Genomic DNA, 25,566 nt, shown 5'->3' with positions numbered 1-25,566 from the left:
GCACATCACCAGGCATTAGAATTGCAAGTGCAGGGATGCAAATTGAAAGCCAGGGAGTTCAGCCATGCTAGCTGGGATGTCAACTGATAATTTTTTTATGTCAGCTTTTGTTTTCTTTCCAGGCAGATGTCTTCCTAGCCTTCTTGCCATCTTGCTTTTCAAGCTAGATGTTACTGCCAAGATGCTTGAGACCGTCCCAGTTCAACCACAGTGATTTGAGCACAGTAAATAGGACCTGATATCCACCAAGAGGAGTCTTAGGATATCTTGCTGATCTCGGTCTCTCAGTGTTGGATACCAACACTTCAGGAATTCAATCTCACCTCTTCCTTGCTTTTTGCTTCCTGACATTTTTTGCATACCTTTGTAAAAAGGAAGAAATGTTTAGCTTAAAGCAGGTATTTCTGCAGGAGAATACTGGTTATATGTAAAACAGGCCAGTGGTGCTCCAGCTAGTAGTTTTATTGCTCAAATGACTGCTTCTCACACTTTATTACAGTATTGCCAAATGTAGATTGCTATGAAAATAGTTCATGCTTCAGTACCACGTATGAAATGAGTACAAGAAGATGTGTCTACATCAATTTCGAGGCAATCTCTGCAATGGAGTAAGAGTTAAATGACCCTGAAAACTGTAATTACTCTCCTAGGATGTCCATAAATGGTCCTTTCCTGATATAGTTGATATGATCACACTTGGAAGACACCTGCCATTTTGCATCATTTCTCCACGTTATTATTTATCTTTCTTGGGGGAATAAGCAAAAGAGAGTATAAAAGCCCAGCATTCAAACTGTGCCCACCCCCCAGTTTGTAATGTGAGACGAAAGAGAAAAGGAGGCTCAGTCATTTTGTCAAAGATTCCAACACATTTAATTTTTAACCTTTTAATTTGTTCCTTCTTTAATCGCTTTGGGATTTGAGCAGTCACCTGTGACTCCAGAGATTACAATCCTCTGATGTGGAAATCTTGGTGCTGTTAAAGTATCAATGGTTCTGCAAGTGGTGTCACAGAACCATGTTTCTGCTGACAAGTTTCTTAAGATTTCAGTTCCTGGAGGCTGCCGGATGTGTTGCAGGAGATCATGGCAGATGGGACTTCTGGCCAGCAAAAGGTGTCCAGCCACTCCCATTTCTACTGCCCTTGACAGAGGTTCCCAGTCATATACACCTGCTAGTTAACACTAGACAGGTGATTTTACTTATCCACTAGAGCAGACTCATCTATTGTAATGTTTTGTAGTACAAGTTTAGAAAGTAGCTTGGTGTTATTCCATTTAGATTATATGGTGTCATTTTGGGGACTTAAAATAGTAATTGAAAGTGATTCCACTGAAGTTTTATATGCTGAAAAACATCTGTGCATTTCTTTAGTGAGCAGGGAGACAAGAACAAAAAAAATGGCAGGTGGAGAAGGGGAAATCTTTCTGCCAGCTACACAAGCTGCTGGCTTCTTCTGGTATTTCCTAGAATCCTGCCAATCACTGCTTCCTCTTGTTCTATATGCCACCTCAGGCCACCTCCTCTCCTGTGTGAGGCAGCGGAGCTATGGCTATGCCCTTCGGTAAGCTCTACAGAGACTGCCTATCATGAAAGTCACTTTCCTCCTGCCCTTTCTACAGGTCTGTCTGAGTAAAACTCTAATGTATACTTACTGTGCTAGAGCCCTCTGCAGCCTGTGACGTTACTCCTGGCTGAAGCCTAGTCATTACATGGCACCTTGCATTTGTGAGACAAGCTATAGGACATTCCCTACTCTTTCCCTACTCCCACTGAAACAGTCCATTTGTTGCTGTGTAGAATATGACTTGTTTAAAAGGCTGGTGTCTCTTTGAATTTGAGTCACTTACAAAAATGTTTTGTGGTGTTGGAAGTAGCTCAGGTGCTGCAGTTGCTTTGGAGTGTGCTAGTCTGTGGGGTTTTAATGCGTATTTTCCCTTCAATTATTATGTAAATTATATCCTCCCGCCCACCTGCCTTCCCACGCAGAGGAAACTGGGCACTGAACGGGTGTAATAGATTGAAGGTGTTACCCGCCTCCAAAAGTCATTTTCAGTTACTGCACTCTGATGTCTCGTTGAAAGTTGGGTAGAAAACCCACAAAAGCTTGTTTTCAATTTGCTCTCTTTGCTAGCCCCCCCCACAACAACAAAAACTGTCTTTCTGTTCCCCCTCAGTCAAAATGAAACCATCCCAAACTTGGCCTAACCAGAACTCAAGTTAACTTTCCTCTTGTAAGAAGTGACATGTTGTCTTTGAATATCCTGTCCGCCCATGTGTTACCCTCCATCTGTCAGCAGCTCAATATCCCTTTAATTCCTTGTGAGGAACAGGAAAATTTTAAAAAAAAAAAAAAAAGTGCTCTTTAGGAGTTAAAGTACTAAACAGCAGTCCCTGGCCAGTACCTCCTGCAGCTACAGACCGTGGAGAGTGTGTACTAGCAGAAACCAGGTTAAAGCCACATCCAACAGCTGATGCATCACTTTCTGCATCACTTCTAACAGTAGGACCATCCCCAGATGCAGCACTTAGCCACTTTCTGCTTTTTCACAAAAGCTGCTGCTGAGGCTAGCGTGGTGTTTGCTGTAAATTTTTCAATTTCTGCCTGCAGTTTGACACCCCAGGAAGGTCCTCAGCACTTATGAAGACATTCATCTCAGTAAGCTTTCCATGAGTGTAACATCTTTCCCTGGACTGCTCTGCTGTCAAGGAGGATTTCTAATTTAATGTCCAGTATTTATCATGTCCCTGATGAACTCATGCAGAGAGACTGAATTGTGTTCTGTGATCTTCTGTTTGAACTAAGAACATATGAACCAAAATACATTTCTACCTATTTATGTTCTCTTTCGTTACTACTTTCGTGTATACATAAAAAAAAAAAAATCCCTTCTACTATCAAGACCTTTAGTCAATATTTTAAATTTCAAGGTTATTTTAAAAGTAGTAGAACTGCATTTGTTCCTGGGACAACGCTGTACATTGTGTTCACGTACAATTTAGTTTATTCTCCCCTTATTCATCTGTTGCAATGTAAAAGGGACTTGTAGTCCCTTTTTTTTGTGAGTTGTTCCCAAGGGACTCATCTCTGAGTTCAGTGGTACATGGAAGTCTGAAGGACCCTTTTGGGGTCAGAAGTGGTGTAAAGAAGAGCCAGAGCAATGCCAGCCAGAAAGAGCACTTTGGGCTTACATAGCTTCAGGGCACTCAGCAACGCTGGACAGGACAGAAGTTCATTTGTCATTCTGTGTGAGCCACATAGGTTCCATCTTGTCTGAATCTGAGGACTTGCAGTGGCAAGCAAAAACACAGCACTGTTTGGACCTTAGTCTGAAATCATAACAGACGGCTTCCTCTCTTATGAATGACAGTAGTAACATATACTTTCCTTGCCATTTTACCCGCCTTGCTTACTGAAATAGCAAGCCAATGCTAGCAGACTTGCTTCTTGCTATATGCTAATAGAGTACTTTGTACAGTGAGGCTCTGTTTTGGACATTGCTACTGTAAGCACCTAAGAAATGGTCAGACCAGTAATGAATCCATCCAACCCAGTGTCCTGTCTCCAGCAGTGGCATTAGGGGATTCTGTTTAGGAAGAGCAAACAAACCTGACTGCTATCTGAGGTCTATTCCTAGCATCCACAGTCATTGATTAGGGATGTTATAGACTCATCTCTGCCTTTTCCCTGTTTATGGACATGTTGTCCATGAATTTGTCTACTCTCTTTTTGGAGCTGCTCATACTGTTTGCCTTTAAAACCTGCTGTGACTGCATATTCCACAAGTTCATTGCCTGCTATATAAGGAAGCACTTTATTGTATCTGTTTAACAAATATCTTATTAGTGTTAGTGATCCCTAGTTTTAAGTGGGATTTAGTGAATAAGTTTTTCATTCATCTTATTTCCAGGTAGTCGTCTTCTCTCTTAATTGAAAAGTCCCAGCTTTTTAAGTATCCCCTGGAAAGACAGCTGCACCACCATCTACAGAATTTTACCTGCCCTTCTCAGTACCTTCCCTCAGTCCATTATGTCCTTCTTGCAATGCTGAGCGCAGTAGCATGCATTAGTCAGGATGTGGGTGCACCTGGGTTTTATGCATTGGCAAAATTATGCTCTCTGCATTGTTTGTGCATTCTCAACACCCTTCCTGACGATGCTCAACAATTTGATGCCTCTTTTGGCTGACACCGCACATTGAGCTGATGAACGAAACTGTGAATAACTAATGCGACTATACTATTGTGATCAGGGATGGCTGTGGTATGCAGTTAAATATAGCCACACTGGTTTATTTCTTTTTTAGAAACCATGTTTAATTGCCAGTGTCAGTGAAGGACAAATATTATCAACCAGGGCAGCTGCTCCAGATTGGACAGCTTTGAGTCACTATATTTTTGCAGTCTCCCCTTTCTCTCTGCCCAGAGCATTAGTGGTATACCTTACTGTATAAACTAGAGCACCCATAAGTAATATGCCTGCACTTTCTTCCTGATTTTTGTGCAAGAGCCCAAGGTCACTTTTAAACTTAGGTCTCTTGTTCAAAAACTTGATTATAAAGATGTGGAAACACTTCCTTCTGATGCTTCCTTTTGAAGAGGTTTTGACTCAGATGCACAAATTAACTTCCAGATTAAATTATAGTAGAAGCTTTAGCCTGGGAGCAACATCTACCCAGTTTTATAATCCTGTCACACACATAGCTTTAATAAAAGCCTATAGAATAAACAAAACTTACCTTTAGAAACCATTAGGCAATGGCATTTTTAATTCAGGGAATTTCCAATAGATTAGTAATAAGCTGTGAAGAATCCTGTGGTCTGAAATGCAAACTTGAGCCTCTAATTCCTAGGAAATTATTTATGTTGTTATGGTTATTGCTGCTGAACCATTAACACCTGGAAGACTTTAAAAAACTTGGCTTTTAATTTCTCTTTTCCATTTTCAGCATGTGAAGTCTCTGATTCTGACATGAATCGTGGCTTTTTGCTATCCAGCTCTTCCCTGAGGTCTGCAACCAGAGCATGCTATGAAGAGCAGAGGCATTGATACAAGGAAGCAATCAGGTACACGTGTGATTCTTTCTCCACAGAGCTCTCAAAATCTAATGAGAAAAGCTTTTTTTGGAATATTCCTCCCAGAATTTTAAACAATCTGGAGGAGACAAACTTTTCATCAGAATCTGTACGTAAAAAAAAGTTTGATTGCTACTAGTTTTGCTTTTTTTTCCCCAGTGAATCAATGAAAATCACACTTCTATTTTATGTTACAAAATAATTGTGCTTTTTAGTGCCCTGTGTCTCTCAGCACTTTTTTTTTTTCTTTTTTGTGGCCATGTTCTTCAGCATATATGAGCCTATTCAAATGTCTAGGAACCTTGGTAGCTCACTCCTTCAGTGCAGACAGAGCTATGTCCCTGATTGCATACTTCCCACACCCAAAAAAAGTCTCTGGAAAGGAGTTAGTCCTTTCCTTGAGGTCTGATAACGGCCAGTCAGAGATGTACCCTAAACCAGTAAGAAACCTCTTATGCTCTCTTTGTGCTAGTTTAACATACTATGTATAAATCCTACCAATGACCAGTACTAGTTATGATTATAAGTAAAGATATGTGTTAAGGTAATTTTATACTACAGTACTAGAAATACTCTGCCTAGATATCGCTACAAGGAAATTTAATGCAGTCCTCTACTATTTTGGATGCTCCAGAAATGAGACTGCCTCCCAGAACTTCATAGGCCTCTTGGTTCAGGTACCTGACAGATGAGTAGTTGTGCGGACTCAGCCACAAGTGTTACATGACAAAGTAATTAATCACAAATTCCATGTAGCGCGTATGTGAAAAGCCCCACCAGCTATACCTGATCCAGATGGACATGGTGTGGTAAGAGAAGTTCAGCGTCCTGTAACAGTGATGTAGCTGCCCAGCTGCTCTCTGGAGCAAGGAATTAACCATAGCCTAACACGTACAATGCCCCTTGCCTCCGAGTTGGGTTATGTGGCCTATTAAGGAAACAAGAATGAGTGAACTTGCGAGGCTAGGGACATGTAGAGTCTGGAGGTGGCAACATCAGCTTGAAGTTACTTATAAATTTGAACAGGTCAGAATCCCACTTCTTGCTGTCTCAGTGCATTTTTTTTTTTTTAATTTCCTCCCTCAGGGCTGGCTGTCATTACTGCTTAAAATCAGTGGAGAGATTCCCACTGAATTTCAGGGGTAACTGGATTAGTTACTAAGTTGTTGTACTGGAAAGGCATGCAATTAAAAAAGCCATATTGTTCTCGCTGAGTTGGAGCCAAGGATGACCGGTACGATTGCTCAAGTACAGCTGTGTAGTGTAACTCTGATCTGCCACCACAAAGGCAGTTGGTTGCTTTTCAGATGTGAGTGAAACCTGGCCTAGCCAGAAGCTGCAGTCTGGCAACTTAGACCACCGGGCTCTGCCCAGGCATGGGGAGCTGCAACAAGGAATTTCTTTTAGGAGTCAGAGGTGTAATTTCCAGATGGTAGAGGCTGCTCTGCATAAGTTAGCTCAGCATAACAACTTCACTGCAGTGGGTGAGACTTCTGGCAGGTATGTGGTTTACCAGGAAGAGTCTTCAGCTGGAAAACAGTTCTTAGGTGCTTTACACTGAATGGAAAGCATACAAAAAGGTGGTTTTATTAGTGGTTTTTGTATAGTGTTTATTTCCTTGTTTGAACACACCCTAGCAATTTTAAAATACTTTTCTGAAGTAATTGTCTATTTCCTACAAATCTTATCGCTATGAAGGGATGCCCCTGCACTGTTTATCTAGCTCCAACCCTAAGCCTCACCCTCCCGAACAGTGAGGTATGCACATGCCCTTATTGTGGTGAGTCTTCCCAAGAGCTCCCATGGTAATAGTTGCTTCCATAATGCTATGCATATGTTTTGAGGGCTCAGGAAAGACAGGGAAATTACAATCACGTGAGCTCAAAGCTTTTGAGAAAGTGAAGACTGTCAGTGTTTCCATAATTAAAGATATGCTGAGTAAACTGACCCTGTCTCTCCTTTTCCCTTACCCAAGCCGAATGAAACGTGAAGCAATGCATTAAGCCTGGGAACTAAGTTAAGGTTATAAAAGCGATTGCATTTGATGATGTCCTTTTTGATGACATGGATAAAACACGTCCAAAACACCGCCTGGGGAGGGACAGGACTTTTGGGGAGGTCATGAACGGCGCAATAAGCGGAGCCAGTCGCCGCGGCAAACGCACGATCGCCGCCGCCAGGCTGGGCAGCCCCTTCCCCCCGCCCGGGGCCCGCAGGGGCCGCGGCCGCCGCCGCGCTCCACTCCCGCCGGTGGAGGCGAGGCCGGGGTTCGCTTCGTTTCACCACCGGCCCTTCTGCCCATCGCCGCTCCCGAGCAGCGTCCCGAGGGCGGGGCGGGCGGCGGGGCGCACCCCGCGGCGCCGCTTCCTCCAGCAGCGCCCGCGGAGGCCGGGAAACTTTCGGAGGGAGCCACTTCCTCGGCCGGCCGGGGTGGGGGGGATGTCAGATGCCAGGTGGGAGGGGGGTAAGGGGGGGAAAGCGCCAGCCGCAGTCCCCGCGCCCGCTGCAAGACGGCCATTTAAGCCCTGGGCGAGGGGCCGGTGGTGGCGGGAGGTGCGCGGCCGTCCCTGCCCGCGGCCGGCTGTTCCGCTCGCCCCCTCACTCCGCCCCGCGCAGGGCTTTCCCCGCGGCGGCGGCTCCAGCCGCCCGCCTTTCCAGTCAGGGAGCGCTAGAGGGAGCGGCGGGAGGGTGAGGTGCCGCCGCCGCCGCCTGTGAGGGCGGTGAAGGGGTGGGACGCCGGGCGGTGCGGGGCGCGCAGCCCGGCCATGTCTCCGGGGGAGGCGGCGTCGGGTTGAGCGGCCGTGCGCGTAGCGGGGAGCGCTCTCCGCCACCATGAGGCGGCTGCTGCTGCCCCTACCCCTGCCCTGCCTCCTCCTGCTGCTGCCGCCGCCGCTGCTGCTGCTGCTGCCGGCCGAGGTGAGACCGCGGCGCGGGGGACGGGGCAGGGCGGGGGGTCCGCCGCACCTGCCCCCGCCGGGAGCTGCCCTGGCGGCGGTGCCCGCCGCTCCGCGGTGCAGGTGTGCGGCTGGGGCTCGGGCTTTGTCCTGCGGCGGGTCTGCCGGTGCCGCCTGCGGAGGCCTGGGGGGGCCCGCGGCGTGGGCCGGCGGAGGCGGCGCTCACCTGGGGCGGCCGCCGGCTGGATCCCCCGGACCTCGGCCTCCCCGGCGCTCTCGCCCGCCCCTTGGGGTTCTGAGCCTCGCCCGGCTGCGGCCCGGGGGGCGACCGCTGGCCGGCACCGGCAGGGATGTAGTGGGAGCGTGACCCTGTGGCACAGCCGCACGGCTTCTTTCGGGGGTGAGGCAGCCCCGGTTGTTTACCTCGCTAAAAGGCACATTAGGTAGACCACGGACGGCTCTGGTCTCCCCACTGAGTGTTGTACCCTGCCCTGGTCGTGTCGCTGCTGGTTAATTAGTAATACGTTATTTGTACATTGCCCGTGCTGGTGGTGCGCATCGCCCACTGGGTTATAGCCTTCGGGGGCGGTGTGGGGTTTTCACGGGAAAATCGTGCGTGGTGCAGGGCCGCGGGTCAGCGGGAGGCCTCTGCCGGCACACTCTTGTTTCACGTCTCCCTCGGTGCCTGAGCGTGTTGCAGAATGTTCTTCCAAGAATACCTTTCAGTGATGTAAATCAAAATCATTTGCCAGGTGACCTACTCATTGCATGTTGGCATAGACTTTCACCCCATGCATCTCTCAGCTGATAGCTTCCTAGCGTTCCCATAGGAACTCTTCATGACTGCTGTGAACTCTAATGTTGTGGGGCTTGCTGAACTTTTGCTTCCAGACATGCCTGTTTGGCTTCTCTGCATCAACAGTTTCTGCTACAGAAGCATGAACGTGTGTTGGTACGGACCAAGGTGCTCAGTAATCTGTGGTGATAGTTCTGCTTGGCCTATGTGTCAGTCCCACCCTGAGAGCTGCAGAGCAGAACTATGCTATTGCTGTAGGTTTTTAACTGTGTTTTTTTTTTTTTTTTAATCTTACATTGGCACCAGGTCGTGATTACAGCTAATGGCTATTGTAAATCTTTGTTTCTTCTTCCTTTTGTGTCTCATTCAGTTTGGGGTACCTTGCAGTGTTTTGTTGTTCCATCTATGTTTGCTGTTGTAGCAAGCCTAGATTTAAAAATCTCCACTGAGTAAGAGCTAAGACTGAACCAGGAATCGAAGTACTCCAGCATTTTGGAAAAGCTCAGGGCAGGACTGGATTGTCCTTGGGTGTAGCCTTGCAGGCTTACCCAGGCACAGGAGCCTTCTGTGGACATGTGGGTTGCATTGACCTCTATTCCTTGAAGCAGGGAGCCTTTGTGTGAGGATCTGCCAGCCACGACCTCTGTTGTTTGTAGTTTTTCTTCTCAAGTGGTGTATGAAATCTTGTGATGTAATGATCTGCTTGTCCTCTAAGCCTGGCTCTTAACTGGTGTCTAGTATGATAAATCATAATTAAAAAAATAGGACCCTTTCCTCAATTACATGTAGTTACATTTATATATTCATCATCTTGGGCCCGACCCCTGTGGGACGCTCAAGTAGGTCCTGTCATCCCCTGATAGTATTAGAGCTCCCATCAACGTATTACAGGACACAGGTCAGGTCTGCATATTTTGGTGTGGCTCACAATTTTAGGTGGGGGCTCCCCAACTCAAGGTGTCATGGTCTGAAAATTCAGAAGACTACAGTTTTTGACAGCCTCAGTTGTGACTTCAGGTGTCCTGGTGAACGCGAAGGCTGGTGCAAAGACGTCTCTGTTCACCAGACAACTGGTGACGGTCAGTGCCTTGTGGAGTTTTGAACACTAGGAGCATTTGTGTGATCTGTGGAGAGAGATGGGGAAAAGGCCCCTTAGGAGCTTTTTTCCTTAGAGGAATAGGGTATAAACCAAGGCCTTGCTGATGGTATGATTCTGCAAATCGTTTATCATTTGAAATCGCTACATTTCAGTGTAGCCACTTGTGGCAGGTACAGGGGATAACTCATGTGAGAAAAGTGTGTTATGTTTATATAGCCCATTAATGCCAGCAATATGTAGATGTAGAACATGTAGAATAAAGCCTTGAGGGAATGCTTGCTCTAAGCACAATACTCTTGTTGCCTGTTCCAAGTAGTGTTCACATGGTCTTGCCCTCTAAAAATCAGGACGATCTCTTAACGGGGAACAATTTTACTCTTTGTGGTGGATTCTTTGCATAGGTTAAGGCAGATGTTGGGGTTGTTCATGGTGTGGCATGTGTGCAGGTACAGGGACGTGGCCTGAGATTACCTGGTGAGGTATTTAGCTGGTGTAAAAAGATGACAGCAGCTGGCAAAACTGTCAAGCATGTGGCATGAGCTGGACATCATGCATTGCTGGTAAGAACTGTTGTCCCTTGCCTACAGTCTCCCTGCTGGCCCACGAGAGGAAGGGCAGCGAGACTTGTGGAAGTCGCTCTTGGCTGGATCTGGCCTCCGTGTTGCGTTTTTAGATGACTCTGGGGTTGGTAAGGGGACAGTGCTCTTAACACAGGCAGCATTGTTGGCCCAAACACACGCAAGGGCTGGGAAGCATCCCGAGCTGTGGAACAGCTGTGTCATGGCAGCTCCTGGGTGGTGTGACAGGCATATGATCATTCTGTGGCATCTTTTACTCAAGGATAAGCATCTTCCCTATTTTTAATGAATTACAACATAGTGGGCAAGATTGGAGTTGTTAAAAAACAAACCTTGCTCTGGTTTTTTTTATGGGAGTTAGTGACTTGAGAAGGATCATGTTAGTGATATGACAACATAACATCTACTACTCAAGAGCAATGGACTTTAAGCTCCAGTGTTTGTGTGCTTGTTTTGGTGCTTAGAGTTATAAATGCCTTTTATGTGGACCTAATAGCTTGTTTTTACGGCTTATTCTGTGCACAGAACTACCAATACTGTGTGAGTTGATTATATAGGATTATGACTTAATTACTGATCTGGATTTCCAACTGAGGAGTTTAAATGAAGCACCATCATATCTAAAATGCAGGCCTGCCATGTGTGTATATTGTATGTTACTTAATTTCTGCTATATATAGGTCATTGTTAATCATCCTTGTTGATTCTTTTCTTGTATGGTACTCTAAATTTTAGTTTGTGAAATTATTCTGGGTAATCTTCAGCACATGAAAGAAAAAAGTTGAAGTACTATTTAACAAAAATAGTTTGAGAATACTTTGTGACATAGGTCTACATATAGCTTTCAAAAAGAATAAAGCTTGAGAATCATGAGGCTCCCTTGCTGTTTCTGTAAATACAATTCTGGGATAAAACCTTTAATGAACACCGTTAGAAACACAGGTATGGGCATCGCTGATCTGGAGACCTGAGCAGGCCTGGACTTATGCAGCATAGACCAGAAAGGGAAGTTGCATCTGTGAACTGAGTTTGCTTGTGTCAGAGAAGCTTAGAAATAGAATTCTCTACTGTCAGGACAAGTTATATTTCTGTGATGACTGACAGCTAATGCTGAAATGCAAAGGCAGTTATTTTTGTTTAAAACTGCAACACAGGTTAATTTCACCTGCTTCTTTATGTTCATTGCAAGAACCCACAACACAAACATCATCTGCCATACTCAGTAGATGCTTTGTTTTCGATGTGGCATGGATGTGCGTAGCAGTTCCTTACCTGCATAGGCTGACTGCACACTGCAGCACTCTCAGATGGTTTCCAGTACTTTGTTTTCAGTCTCCAGCCAGCAACACACAACAAAATATCTTCTGCTGCATGTTTGAGATCAGAATTCAGGCCCACAGTGGAAATGTTGTCTGTGCAAACTGCCACGCTATTATTAGTACTTCCTCAATTATGTGAGCTACATGCAAGTCTTTGTTGAGGATTTTCATGGCATGTAAATTTTTTGGTTGGAGTTTCTAAATATGAGAGAAATTGCTACTGTTCTGAAATCTTCAGTTGTTTATTGTGTAGGGCATAATCCATATAATTTTAATTTATGCATTTCTTCCTATTAGAATTACAGTGTTATCATAGGGTGAGCATTTCAATGATGATAGAGAATGGTTGGGGACTGGGAATTTGACGTTTGTAGGTATGAAGCCTGTCTTACGTTGTTTATTTGGGTTTTTTGCTTGCTTGCTTGAAAGAAGATTCCCAATATGAGCAAAGGAGAGAAAAGCTATTAAAACAGTCGATGGCTGCACGTCTGCTTGTTAACCTGATGCAACTGCTTTTAGTTAGACTTCAAAATTCAAATGTAGATAGTACCTTGAACATCCATGAAAGGTTGCTGGAAGTGTATGAGGAGCTAGTTGAATTTTCTGTAGCAGAGAGAGCCTACTGCTATATAGGAATGGAAGAATGAAAGAGAACCTTGCCTTAAATGGAACCATCAGTAGCAAATGAACTTTCAGCAGATGACGACTGCACAGGGGAGGACTTCAGCTGTGGGGGAAAAAGACAACTAAGTGTAGGTAAGCATGTGCTAATACGAAATGTTAGAAAGCAACATGAGGGGGGAAAGAGTCATCAGGTGTGTGCAGGAAAGGAAGAATAAAACAGATGCACTGCTCTGGAAGGCTGCACCAAGGCTTTTCTCTAAGTGCTTTCCAGCTGTTCCAAATGTATCTGAACATAAACAGGCCTCCTGGGGCTATTAATCCAAAATTCCAGGAGAAAATCCAAGATTAAATGGGAAAGGTATTTCTGTAATCCAGCAAAGAATGGACATGTACATATGGTCCAACCAGAGCTGGATCGATAAACTTGTGGCCTCATTTAGTTACCTTGTATGCCATTCCTGGGCATTCAGTGGGAAAGACAGGGCAACACAGAGTAATGTCTGTATCTTTCCATAAATGTTGTTGGTATTTGACACATCACTGAATGTAGTTAAGGTTACTTTCCTACCATCACCAAGAAATTGGAAGAATCCCTTGGTATTAGAAACCACACAGTCCAACTATCACTCTTTTCCCTCTGATTTTTCTGAGACACCTAGGGCCACACATGAAAGCCTCTTTCTCCACCTGTAGAAATGTAATCGGAAGAAAGGAAACTGTGCCTTTAACTGCATCTCAGAATAGAGGAAACTGCACCTACAGCTACAAGCAGAGGAAGGAATGATGTTGGTGTCTTCTGTGGTACCAGACCTATGGAGTCTCTAACTGATCTTGGCTTTATGTGGTGCTTCAAACCCTGCTAGTATGTGTGGGGAGGAGGGCTAAGCCCTGTGTTTGATGCGAGTCCCATTTTGGGGAGGAGAAGAGACTACTGGAAGGATTACCTTTAAGCTCTCCTAGCCAATGCCTAGAAATCCATTTCTCTCCAGTGCTGCACATCTGCTTGCCCTTGGTTGCCTTTTCCCATTCTTCTTGTACCTCCCATTTGTTTGGTATGGTTCTGACTTTTCTCACTGTTTTGTACAGTTCTAGCAAAACTAAATGAATAAAAGAAGTTGGCAAGTGCCTCATTCATGCAAAGTTTTTGTTGTATACTGGGGTTACACTGTAGGCTTTAGAATGTGGGGTTTTTTTAGATGTTGGGTTGGATGTTCTGTTTATTGGAAAAACTTCATGGTTTTTTTGGTTGATTGGTTTGGCTTTGTGGTGTGCAGGAGAATGCCATCTACGTACCATAGTATTGTTTTTTTACTGTGCACCATATGGGCCAGGGATTGAGCATAAGGAATAATCTGTGTGGACTTCACCCCTATTTCCCCCATTGAAGGTAAGAAATTTCTGCTTCTGAGACTACAAAATCATCAAGTAAAGACTTGAACATCAGGTCCAGAGCTTTACTGTAAATTACAGTCTGTCTCTTGTAGCCTGGTAAGCAGATGCAGTCTCTTAATGTATCTGTGTTGGGGGCTGTGGGTGTTTGAGAAAGGGCGAGGGTGACATCTGGTCCTGGCTCTGTGAGTGTCTCTTCTGCACCCGAAGGTGCTGGAGCCCTCTCTCCTGTCACAGCCCAGGTGAGAGGAGGGACTTCAGTGCCTGGGAGCTTTTCCTTGTTAGGATTTTATAGTTTGTATCTAAAACACAACTGGCTGTGTGATTAGGTGCATTCTCAAATTAATTCCTTCCTTCCTTTTGGCAATATTTTGATAGGGTTTTCTTTTACCTGCCAGCTTGCAAGGCATTGGGTTGAACCTAGCCTGAATGGGATTGTTCCCTAAAGAGGGGTTATTTGTGCAAGCCAGCTTTGTAGAAGCCCAGCCTGTCCCTGGTCATTGGGGGATTGTAGCCTGGCATGTTCTGATGGGTTTAAATGCATGTTTAAAAGCCTCTGCTTTTACTAGTTCAGTAGGACTTTTTTTTTTTTTTTTTTAAAGAGTGTATCAAGACGAATCATTCATGGTTTTAGAACATCTCGGTGGCTGGGTGGTAAGACACTTAGCCAAGGTTATGAGGTTATGCATCTTGCTCTGTTTGCTGTTTATCTCTGCAGTGGGAGATGGCTGTGGAGGGTGTTTTCTCATAGGAATGTGGTGACTTGTTTCTGCATTCCCTGTTGTGGTGGAGCTTAGACTGCGCTTTCTCTCGTTTCCTCCTGTGTACTTGGATTCTGTTAAGTTAGAGCACTTTAAATAACCTTTCATGTTTATTTTCTTATATATACACATGAACAGGTCACTGCTGGCAAGTCTATTTCTACATATCTGCTTTTAAGTCCTCGTTTTCGGATTATGATTTCTACCAACAGTCCCTGGAAATAAGGAAGGAGCCATGCAAAGGGCAGGTGGGTGCCCAGCCAGAGAGTCAGCTTGGCAGCACTATATTGCCTCACAAGACAGGAGGATGCTACGAAGGATGGGGCAGCAGACTGTAGCCAGGGAAAGGTGCCGCTTCATTTTGGGGCAGGCCAGCCTACATATGCAGCAAAGCAAGGAACTATCTGTGATATTACAGACTCTGAAAGCTTCCTGCTGCCTCCCTCTAGTGCTTGTTGTGCCTGCGATGTCAACAGTCCCTGCAGATAAATGGAGGTTGCTTCTTTTTGCTGCCTGTCCTCTGCAGAGTTTCCTCATGCCCAAAGTGCCTCAGCCAACTGATTCCCAGAGCATTCCCTTGAAACTTTGAACTGAATTTTGCCAGAGATGCGTGATACAGAGGGGCAATGGGGAAAATTGTGAGAGTTCATTTAGTTAGCTCCATCTGGCCGCAGTCTGCATTAGCTCAAGAACAGATTACTTGTTAGTTTCCGTCTGAATCCACAGTAAGAGAGATCACATCTTTGTCTTTATTTGCCTAAAATTGCCGTTCTGCTTGTATTTGTGCAAGGTGGACTATGTGTTTTTGAAGTGGAAATAGCAGGGAGTATGCTAGAATGGTAATAGTGTCCAGCTGAAATTAGAAGAGGCTTCCACCACTAGCAACATCTGAAACAATAGCCCTAATTGGAAAAGGGACCAGTTTTCTGTGCTGGCAGGGATTTGGGGAAAATGACCTCTCTCTGAGACCAAAATGTAGCTTTGGCTGAGAAGAAGGGCTTCCGCTGTTACCCTCTGGAATGCAGGTGAGAGAAACGCACGTTAGTAGTTTCACTGTACCAGAAAGTAGCAGCATAGAACCATCAAAAGAGATTGACTCAGCCTTGCCAGTGGTTTTATTACAATATTAGGCATGCCATGGTTTCAGTGTACTTTTTAAACATTAAAACGTGACTTGTTATGAAAACCAGTGTGAAGGGAAAATATGGGTGCCTGTGGCTGGCATCAAATTTACATATGCAAAATTGTGTTAATAAGGGAGTTTAGGGTTTTTCTCCTTTCGTGATCATGCTCAGCTGTTTTCTCTGATTCTGCAGGGACTTTTAATACTTATGAATGCCTCAAACCGAGGGGGAAATAGAATGAATAGTGATAAGTTGGTAGGGTCCTTTTAGGTCATCAAATTTTGTTTCCTTTAATTATTTTTCTCCAGTGAAAGCAGTTATGGGATTCTTATGTCTTCCTGATGCTGTACATATTATAATCACCCATTTATAACCAAATTTGGATTTGAGACTTGACAGCTCATGGCTTCCCTCCTACATGAATTATGCTTTCTAAATTCTAGTGTTCTTTCAGTGTCATTGCAGGAACAGCCACTTCTTCTAATAGTAGGCTTGGAGTTCAATACTAATAAAAATGTGGTTTTTCTGGCCAATTCCGATGCCATTTATTTGCAAACTAGGCTGGACCTGGTTAACTGAGGTCTTTGATGGTTTCACCTTCTATGGATTTATACTTTTTTTTTTAAAGGAGAAATACAAGAAGTGTAGCCACAGTTTCCTTTCCACAGTCTTTGTAAATGTGTATCTTCCACAAAACAGTAAAAAACCCAAAGAGGGGAAAAAAGCCAACCCCCCCAAAAAAAGCTCACTCGTTGGGGAAGTTCATTATCTTTGGTTAAGTTTGCATAATTCTTTGAGGGGAATTCACCTCTAGAGTCTGGTTCCGTGCAGCTGGGCACCAGGAAAAAGAAGCAGCCCAGCTTTGAGGTCAGGATCTGGCCTTTTTAGCTGGCATACTGTGGATGCCACAGACATAAGCCTGGTATTTTAAACTCAGAGTTTCTGGTAGATGTTGTATCTGACAGCTGAAGAAAGGAGACTGACATACTCTCACATGAGATAAAGGGGCAGCATTAACACCTGCAGAATGAAAATAATTTATTTTTCTCTTTTCAGCATCTCTCTGCAGTTAAAAATCCTGTTTCTGGAAATATTTTCAGAGGTGGAAGAGAAAAAAAGAGAGAAGATTTTTGTGAAAGTTTGTTTTTCACTTAAAAAAGTGACTAATAGACTAGCCAGTTACTCTTTCTGATGAACCTTCTACTAGTTTTAAGACTCTTCTTACAACTAACTGAAAAATGCACTTTATTGGTACTATTAAATTGAACGTGTTCACTTGAATGATCAATGATAACTTAAGTGTATTGCCACATCTGTGTTAAAATAATTGAAACTATAAGTACATGCAGGCATTAGTAGATATTGGTATTATGAATGTGTTAACTGAAATCCAGTTTTAAGACATAATTATGGGAAAGGACAAGGCCGTAAGGTCTGGAATTAGATCAGTTAGCCCTTTGTCCTTTAATCTCCATAACAATGCAGGTAATTGTATGTATATAATAAATCACAACAATACTCTGCTTTGTCCCTGTTAAAGGAAAGAAAACTTTCATTTGTCTGTAACTTATCAAGGACTTGCATTTGGAGATGTTAAAATTTCTAGGAGATAGTTACAAATAAAAAAGGTAGCCAGATAACAGAAGCAAATAAAAAAAAAAAAATTTCTTTTGTGTGTTGAATCCATTTGGAAACAGGCATCTTTTCCAGCTTAACAGTTACATATTAAATATTGTTATAAAGTGTTCAGCTGTTTCTTCATATGACTTTTAACAGTCGGTATCTTCCAGCACCATGTCAGTGCATTTTTCTTGTCTCTTTCTCCAGCTGTAATTATTTTTCATTATTGCTGAAAGGTAGCTGATCTAAAATATAAATGTCTTAACACAATGTATTTTTTAATGTGGATTTGAGACTATGCAATGAAAGTGTAATTGCTTCAATGCTTTTACTGTGTGCCTGATTCCTCTGTGACATAATTTCTGATGTCTGCTATACACCCGTAGTAAAAGATCCACATGAAAGAAGCTAATAATTAGGTCTCTACGTTAATGAAATTGAGAGCTTAAAATGCTTGAAAAAAGCAGCTATATCCTTAACTAACTTCACAATCATATAACCTGCTTTTTTTAAAAAAAAAAGTCCCCCCACCCAGGCATTGTATGCTTTTGATTATTAAAGCGTATAATTAGTTTCTTGTACTCTGTCTTAAGCTAACTTACTTTTTCTTTCTTGTCTGCAATATTTTGCAAAGTACTGACACTGCTAGTGAGAGTATATGTACTGAGCTCTAGCCAGCAGCAAATATTTGCAGGTGGATGCAATATCTGGAACAGCCTGAAGCGGTACTCATTTCCCAGTACTACAAGACAGACCTATGGCATGTGGTTTAACTGGTATTTAACTATTGTCTTCTGACTCAGTCTTCATACTTCTAAATGTGTCTGTTCAACTATTTCCTGAGTCAGTGTGTGAAGCGTAACACTGCAGGAGGAGCGAGCAGAAGCCCAAAGCTGCTAATTATTTACTGTGGAGTGTACTCTTCTCCACTCCAGCAATCTCCTGGTAATGGAGCCTAGTTCTTTTATGGTGGAATTACTTAGAACTTCATCTAAGAGGTGCAAATAAAATAGTTCTCTTCTAAATCTCTGAAAGTTTGAGGAGGCTACAAAAAAACACTTCATTTACTTGCACTGGGTTTTTTTGTGGTTTTTTTTTTTTGTTGTTGTTTATGTTTGTTTTTTTTTTTTTGTTTTGACTTGCAGGAAGGGACTGCTGTTTCTCCAGCAGCAGATTCACAGAGCAGCCCCTGCTCCATCCTAGCAAATCCACTGCCTGCTTGCTGTGCTGTTACCAGGCAGAAGGTCATTTCTGATAACCTTCACTGTGCCCCTTAGATTTTCTGTGCAGTACATTTATGGTTTGGCTTGTAAGCAGTGTGTACAGTGATTCTTCCTATGCCCAAGTTTAAGGCTATTCACGACAACTGACACAGTTGGCTACCTCTTTTCCAGCTTCTCTTCAAGGTAAGAATAATGGTAAGTTGCAATGCCCAACTGTGCCACAGACCAGTTGCCGCAGATGATGCGAGTCCCCTGCACTCCTGTTTCTGCAAATTGGCTAACCTAGTTGCTTCTGCTCTCTTCTGAATTAATTTTTTTTTGTTAAAAAAAAAAGGGGGGGGGGTGAAAAAGAAAACAGGTATCTCATGTGCAGATGTTTATTCAGAGTCATTGCTACATAAAGTATTTGTCACTACTGTCTTCAGATTGCATCAAGGTTCATTCCAGCTATGTTAATCTGAGATCTGCAGTGAAAACTGGTCAGCTGAACATGTTGTCTCCACCTGGAGAAGTGTGTGGGAAAGATAGGAGAAAAGATGCTGCCAAATTTCAGTTCCCTTTCTGAGCAAAGGGTGCTTACTTTTTGCTCTCCTGAAGTCGATGCTTGCTGCTCCATCTTCCAGGGAGTCTATAGGACTTCTGAAATCCTGCTAGAGTTTTGAAGATTAAGGTAATGACAGAGAAGTTGTAGGACCTGCAGTAGGTTGTGCTGTTAAGATTTGTCTGAGGACACAGGAGTTGCTCACCTGCTGCCCCTCATACCTTGTCTTCACACTTTCCTCCCCCTTGTTGTACCGGTTGTGTTTTGTGACCTGGAGGTTGTAAATGTCATGAGCTGTTGTGCGTTTGTACGTGGCCAGTACTAAGGAATCTTGATGGGGTTAGGACCTCTGGCAATGACTTCAAAAAATAAACCTTTCTCAGTCTCCAGGTGCATGTAGGAAGTCAACACAGTGCCTCACCACATCTGTCTCCACCAGAATTCACTTCTACTCGCAAACTGTGTCAAAAATGAGAACTGGAGGGGAAGAAAGCTTCCCTCACAGAACTTCCTGTATTTTCTGAATACAGTATTCCTTTTTGGTCGTGAATGGGTTATAAATCAGACAAAAGCTGGGTTGTGGAGTCTTGCCCCTTTCTTCTGTAAGTGAATTGGTTAATTCTTGGTGGGTTGGTAGATAGGAAAGGCATTCCTTACATCAGGCACAGTTGTGGAAGGGTTTCTTGTGCTGTGAGATAGACAGTCATCTCTAGACACAGGGCAGCCTGTGGTAAATGACTCGAGTGCTTGGGAAGAGGGGTTATGAGTGTGATTGAGGCAATCAAACCCTTGGCAGGCTTTTAGTGGGACTGTGAATTTCATCCTGGTTGCTTGGTGTGCCACAGAGCAAGTCTGAGTTCTGAAACAGCTACTAGGAGCAAGTAGGGGCAGCAAGAGGGATCAGGATGGTAGGGAGCAAACTGTACCTCTGACACTGTGAAGGGATGGCTTTGCAGATCCTGTTGAGAAATCAGAGCTAAAGGTAACGCCCATTATATTGTAATGGTGCAAAATCAGCATGCTAGTAAAATGTCTGCTTTGTAAATGGCTACCAGCAGACTGTTAAAGCTTCAAACTTTGTGTATTGTACATAACTGAAACAAACCCAGTTGTTGCCTTTGATTTCTCAGCTTCTTTTTGCTGAGGAAGAAAACCCACAGTTTGTTTCTGAATGTCCCATAATGCTGGGACTGGTCTTGTGGGCAGTCTGTGGTTTGTATGTATTGGGTGGTGTTTGGAGGACTCTAATTTGAGATGTTCCTATCCCTGCTTCAATGTAATGAAGGGAGCTAAATGAGAACCATGTGTGGGTACAGCTGAGGAGGACGTGGAAAAGCAAGCGAGAGGCTAATTGAGTTTGGGACGTAAGCACTCTTTCATCATGTCCCATCTGTATGAAACCAAAAGCAAAGACAAGTTTCTAAAGAAAAGGAACTAGGTTATTGGGGGAGGATGTTGGGTAAATGCAGAGTGTTCATGAGGTGCAAGACTGGTGCAGCCTACATAAGTTAACAGCATGTATCCACTGTTGAAGCAGCGCCCAAATATGTGCTGTTTCATTACAGCTGAACTGTATTCATCTCTGAAATAAAACTGACCAGTCCGCCTCCTTCTTTTTAATTAGATCCTGTTGGGATGAGACATCTCTTCCTGAAATGAGAGAAAGGTAAAATTCACACATCCCCCCACAGACCTTTGCACACTTGACAGCTGTGATAACATGACACTATCCCCTGTAATTTGGATACTGCTTAAAAGTGATAGAAGGTGTTTCTAGTCAGCTAGTGTTGGACTTGCAGGCTCTTGCTACATGAGGTTACCAGCTGTATGCCATTTACAATGAGGTGATGATAATAGGTGCCTGCTGATGGTCAAAACCACAGTCATCCGAGAGCTTCAGGAGGAGTGAGCCTAATTCGTCTACTGCACTACACAGTAGCAAAGTCTCCAGTCTCTACAGTTGCTGCTATTGCAGGCAGGATGTGATAGGTATTTCTGTTTGCTTATATATATATTTCAGGGTATTGCTCAAAGCTTCCTAGCTAAGAATGGGGTTACCTTGCTTGTTGTGAAAGTGCATAGGAAGGCAGTCTCTGTTCTGAAACGTCTGAATATGTGTTATTTTAAGCATGCACATGTGCAAACACAGTGTGTATTTAGGAGACATCTCTAGAGCTGCAAAAATACATCTCTGAAAAACTAGAAAGTGTTGGAATTAAAGCTGCTGATTTGACTTTGATCTGCCCCTTTCCGAAGTATGGAGGCAGGGCCCAGAGCATGCCTTCTCTCCCCCTCAACATGTTTAACTGCCTTTGCTCAGTGCCAGCCCCCTCATCAGAGGGAGCTGTTGGAGAAGCTTCAGCTTGTCCGGATGCATTTTGTGATGAAGATGGAGGATGTCCCTGTGTAGCTCCCCCTATACAGCCATGCCAAGAAGTATATTCCCCTGCTTTGATTTTGGAGCCACTTTCAAGCTGAAGCGAGAGCTTGCCCACATGGGTTGTGGGGGCGTTGCAGCTGAGTGGGTACCTGGTAAGGTGACCTACTGGGTGCCGTGCTAACCTGGATCCTGTCCCATAGGATCAGCTTCCTGGCTTGGCCTTGGACTTACCTCATTACTACAGACAGGGCTGGTGATCCTAACCCTGGGCTGAGCGTTCATTGCAGGGCTTGCCATATTTGGGTACCTTGGCAGTGTGCCCCTGGCTGGTAGAGCCTCTACCTCCTGCTGTGCTATCCTGCTCAGCCCCTTGCTCCCCTTTCCTTGCCTTCCTGTGCACAATCCTTGTATGTCTTTTGATTCTTTCACCTAATTTTTCCCTGTCCTTTGTCTCCTTCTCTTCCCATGTAGCATGGTTAGAGTTGCTTACATAGCATCTTTCAGTACTTGATTTGGCTTAGTTGCTCTTTAAGTAGCTTTATGCTGTGTTTAATATCCTCTGCTCCAGTTCTGCAAAGACTCCAGTAGGCACAAGTCATTTAGGATGTTTTATTTTGATATCCCAAGTGTTTCTGATGTATGTAAATTTTTCCCAGCAATAGCAAAAGGCTACCTTAGTGAAGGGAGGACTGAAGAGGTTGGGGGAAGTCCATTTCTACCCAGACCATAAGACGGAAAAAAGGTCACTGGGGTGTTCAGTAATGAACAAGGAACGTGTTTTCCTTCATCTTAATTTTCTCAATGTTTTACAGCATTTTGGCTGCAATATTTCATAATTAAGTAAATATATTTAACCAGATGCTGGCATGTAGTCTTAAAAATTTCCTTCCACACTGAAGCACTTGGGTAAGTTAAGAGCAAATGAAAAGGGGTTTTCTGTTAGGAAACCCTGGGCAATGTCACGTTACACCCTGTGCTATTACCATTTAGACTTCTCATTTAACTGGTTGGCCTTGATTTTCAGAGCATCGGTGCCTTTCTGCCTTTCATACAAAACTGCTCTTCCTACTCCTCCCTCTCATATAGCTGCAGACATTCATTCCGAGCCGAGCTCTGTGGTTTTGGACACGCTGTATGTGTGGGCGTCCTCAGTTTTAGCAGTCACTGTGGCAATGCTCTGGTGAAATCTCCGAGCGCACGTGATGGGCTACCCTGGCAGAGCTGTGCCACAGCGCAGCGTCGCAACCTTTCGTCCCTAAATTCCCCCTTCTTTGGCCCAAATAATCCTGTTATAACTTAAAGTAGGTAAAAGCTCGACCCATTCTGTAAAATCTTTGAGTTTTCTTAACGCAAGTGTGGATGGTCTTTCTCATGGCCATCTACTTATTTCTAAATCAATATTTAAGTCTCCTCTGTATCTTCATAATTGCAATTTGTCAGTTATTTTGATTGCAAACCCTTCCCTAATAATGGCCCCATCTTTTACACTGTTGCCTGTTATGTATTATTTTAGAAACGCGGCTGGTTTAATATTTTAGCATTTTTATCATTATGAAACTTCAGAACATGATTTTTCTTTTAAAAAGTCTATTTCTAAAATTCAGTCCTCCTCTTTACACATCTCTCTCTCTCCCCCCTTCCTTTTCTGCCCACACCTCAAGTCAAATTTTAGGTATGTGGGTGGAATGGGTTTTAGGAATGTGGGGAAAGTGGATAGTTACATGCAGTGATGACGGGGAGGAATAAATGCCTGTGTAGTGTAGTGACAAAATAGTGCTTTGTTGCAGAACTTGGATTGTAATTGCACATGGTATATGGCATAGCTTCCACCCAAATTTTGTCATGCTTGTCTTAATTTTTGCATATACATGTGACAGAAGAGGTTTTTTTAATTTGTATTTTTTTCGTTTGCTGAGGAGGAGGGTGTTTTAATTGAAAGCAAAAATTCCTGTGACCCATATGCCTCGCTTTTCAGTCAGCTCTAATTAAATGTCTTTTTCCTCCCTGATTTTGAGTTGTTTCCCCTTTGTGTGCAGAAGTGAGAACTTACGTGGGAGATCCCCATCATTGTTTTCATGTCATGGTCCTATTTTATGATCTCATAGTTCGCTCTGTGCAGATCTGATATGTTACCAAAGATTGTGATTACAAACATGTTCATTATACAGAAAGAGATTATGGTAGGCTAAATATTAGTTCTGTAAGTCCTTCGGTCAGTATTTCAGAGTAATAGTGAAGATCAATGTACTGAGACCCCTGGGAAAGCTTCTGTTCATAAATGTGGAGAACAAGGCATGAGGGTCTGAAGTAATGCAGCGAACTGATGACATGCAGCTCGGACTTCTGCATTTCAGTGCTGCTGTCTAATTGCAAGAGGACCCTACTCTTGTTTTCTCTTTCTGCCCGAAAGTCATGTTTAATATTAGTCAGCTTTTGTATAACTATAAGGTAATAGGAAACTTTTAGTAGTATTAGCCAGTTCAAGAATATTTGTGTATGTGTTTCTATCTGTATGACTGTATATACCCCCATACATGTGTGTATATATATTTGCGAATGTAGAACAGGAGAGAAGAAATGAGCCTTTAGTGAGAAATAATTTATTTTTGTATTTAGTTTTATTTGTTTAGTATCCAGTATTGTTTGAAAGAGGCTGAAGGAAAAGGAACTGTGCGTTGAGATAAGCAGTAGGAGAATTAAAAAAAGACAGACATGTGCTTGGCTTAAATGATGTCCAGACTTACTGTGATATTTTCCAGGCACTGGTATTTTCCCTTTTTATTAAGATTATAAACAGTTGATTCTTGTTGAGTCTACAAAATAACAAAAAGGAACAATTAATACATTTAACTGTTCCTGAAATATGCATTTGAGTGCATTGTTTTACATGTCCTTTGTGTTTAAAGAGGAGCCTTGTTATAGCAAGTTTTAACTTCTATGACTGATTAAGGAACCATTAGCTTGAGAAATAACCGTGTGATTAATTGCAGGGGAAAAAAAAATTGGTGAATCAAATAAAGAAGTACTTGAATGCTTTCACCTGAGGCACTTACAAGGAATTTCATCAACAGAATGTGCCAGTGTTGTTTCACTGTCTTCTACTTCTGTTAAATTGATTTGGGCAGGATGTCATTTCACAGGCATTTTGTGTACCCACATCTCTGCAATTGGTGGAAAAATCAAGGGCTTCTTCCTGCCCCAGCACCACTAGTGTTGATGTGGCTGCCTGGTGAGCAGGGCTGGGCAACTGGTGGGGACATTGTAGTGGTGTATATTTGCAAGTGTGGGTTTGACATGGGCGTTTATGAGCTCAGCAGTCCCTTGCTAGGCTGGCACGTATCCGGTCCAGATCCTTTTCGGGTGTCAAGTTGACGCGTTGCAAACATGTCTGGATGTGGGGATGGAAAGATGGGATGAGTTGCCTGGGGTTGAGCACCAGCATTGCAGGTTTTCCTTGCCAAAGCGGAGCTTGGTAGCTCACTTTCCATCCAGCCCATCTGTGGGGCGTTTGGATTTTTTTAATACCCAGGCACTGCTTGTTTGGGTCCCAGGGGCTACGGCTGGTTATGTATTGGCTCCTCAAGGTGTCATGTGCATTCAGGCTCCAGGAAGCTGTTCTCTGAAGCTTTTGGTCACTTATCTCTTTGCTTTGTTATCTGGGTGATAGTGCTGTGAACTTCCCACTGCAAGCAAATGGTTCCTGGAGAAAGAGGGAATTAAAAAACCCTTGATGGGTTCTAAGGTTGCAATTGAGAATGTATTTTCCTATGAAAATACAGTCTATGGAAATCTAAGCCAGTCTGCTATGACATGGTAGCAAATGACTTATCTTGTACTGATAGAGCTCCAAGAGGTTGATGGCGAAGTCTGAATGTCTCCAGATATATAAATAACGTTATATTATCTTATCGTGGTCTAGGCATGTGTTGCCTTCAAATAGGAAAAATACATAATATTGCTTATTTTTAAATCTTTCTTTTCAGAAAGCATGTGCCAAGAAGCAGCATGCTGGGGAGTGAGTTCAGTTGTAACTGGAGGGATTTTTTTCTTATTAGCAGAATTGTTTGTGAATGAGCAATGGAGATAGTGACCTACAGGGTTTACAAAATGTGGGAATCTGCCTGTCTAGCCAGCACTATAAAT

The 25,566-nt window shown here is 43.5% G+C and overlaps 1 protein-coding gene across 1 annotated transcript in view; it reads left to right on the top strand.

Annotated features, from left to right (window-relative positions):
- The first annotated feature begins 7,808 nt into the window (after window positions 1–7,808).
- Window positions 7,809–25,566, top strand: part of PTPRJ (protein tyrosine phosphatase receptor type J) — an 80,570-nt gene continuing 62,812 nt past the window's right edge. The window contains exon 1 of the mRNA XM_075094604.1: window positions 7,809–7,991. Within this exon, the coding sequence (XP_074950705.1) occupies window positions 7,908–7,991 (84 nt within the window). The 5' untranslated portion in view covers window positions 7,809–7,907. The remainder of the gene's footprint in view (window positions 7,992–25,566) is intronic.

Source organism: Phalacrocorax aristotelis, chromosome 5 (genome assembly GCF_949628215.1).
Source record: "Phalacrocorax aristotelis chromosome 5, bGulAri2.1, whole genome shotgun sequence".
Classification (NCBI taxonomy): Eukaryota; Metazoa; Chordata; class Aves; order Suliformes; family Phalacrocoracidae; genus Phalacrocorax; species Phalacrocorax aristotelis.
This window is presented reverse-complemented; position numbering and strand designations above follow the sequence as displayed.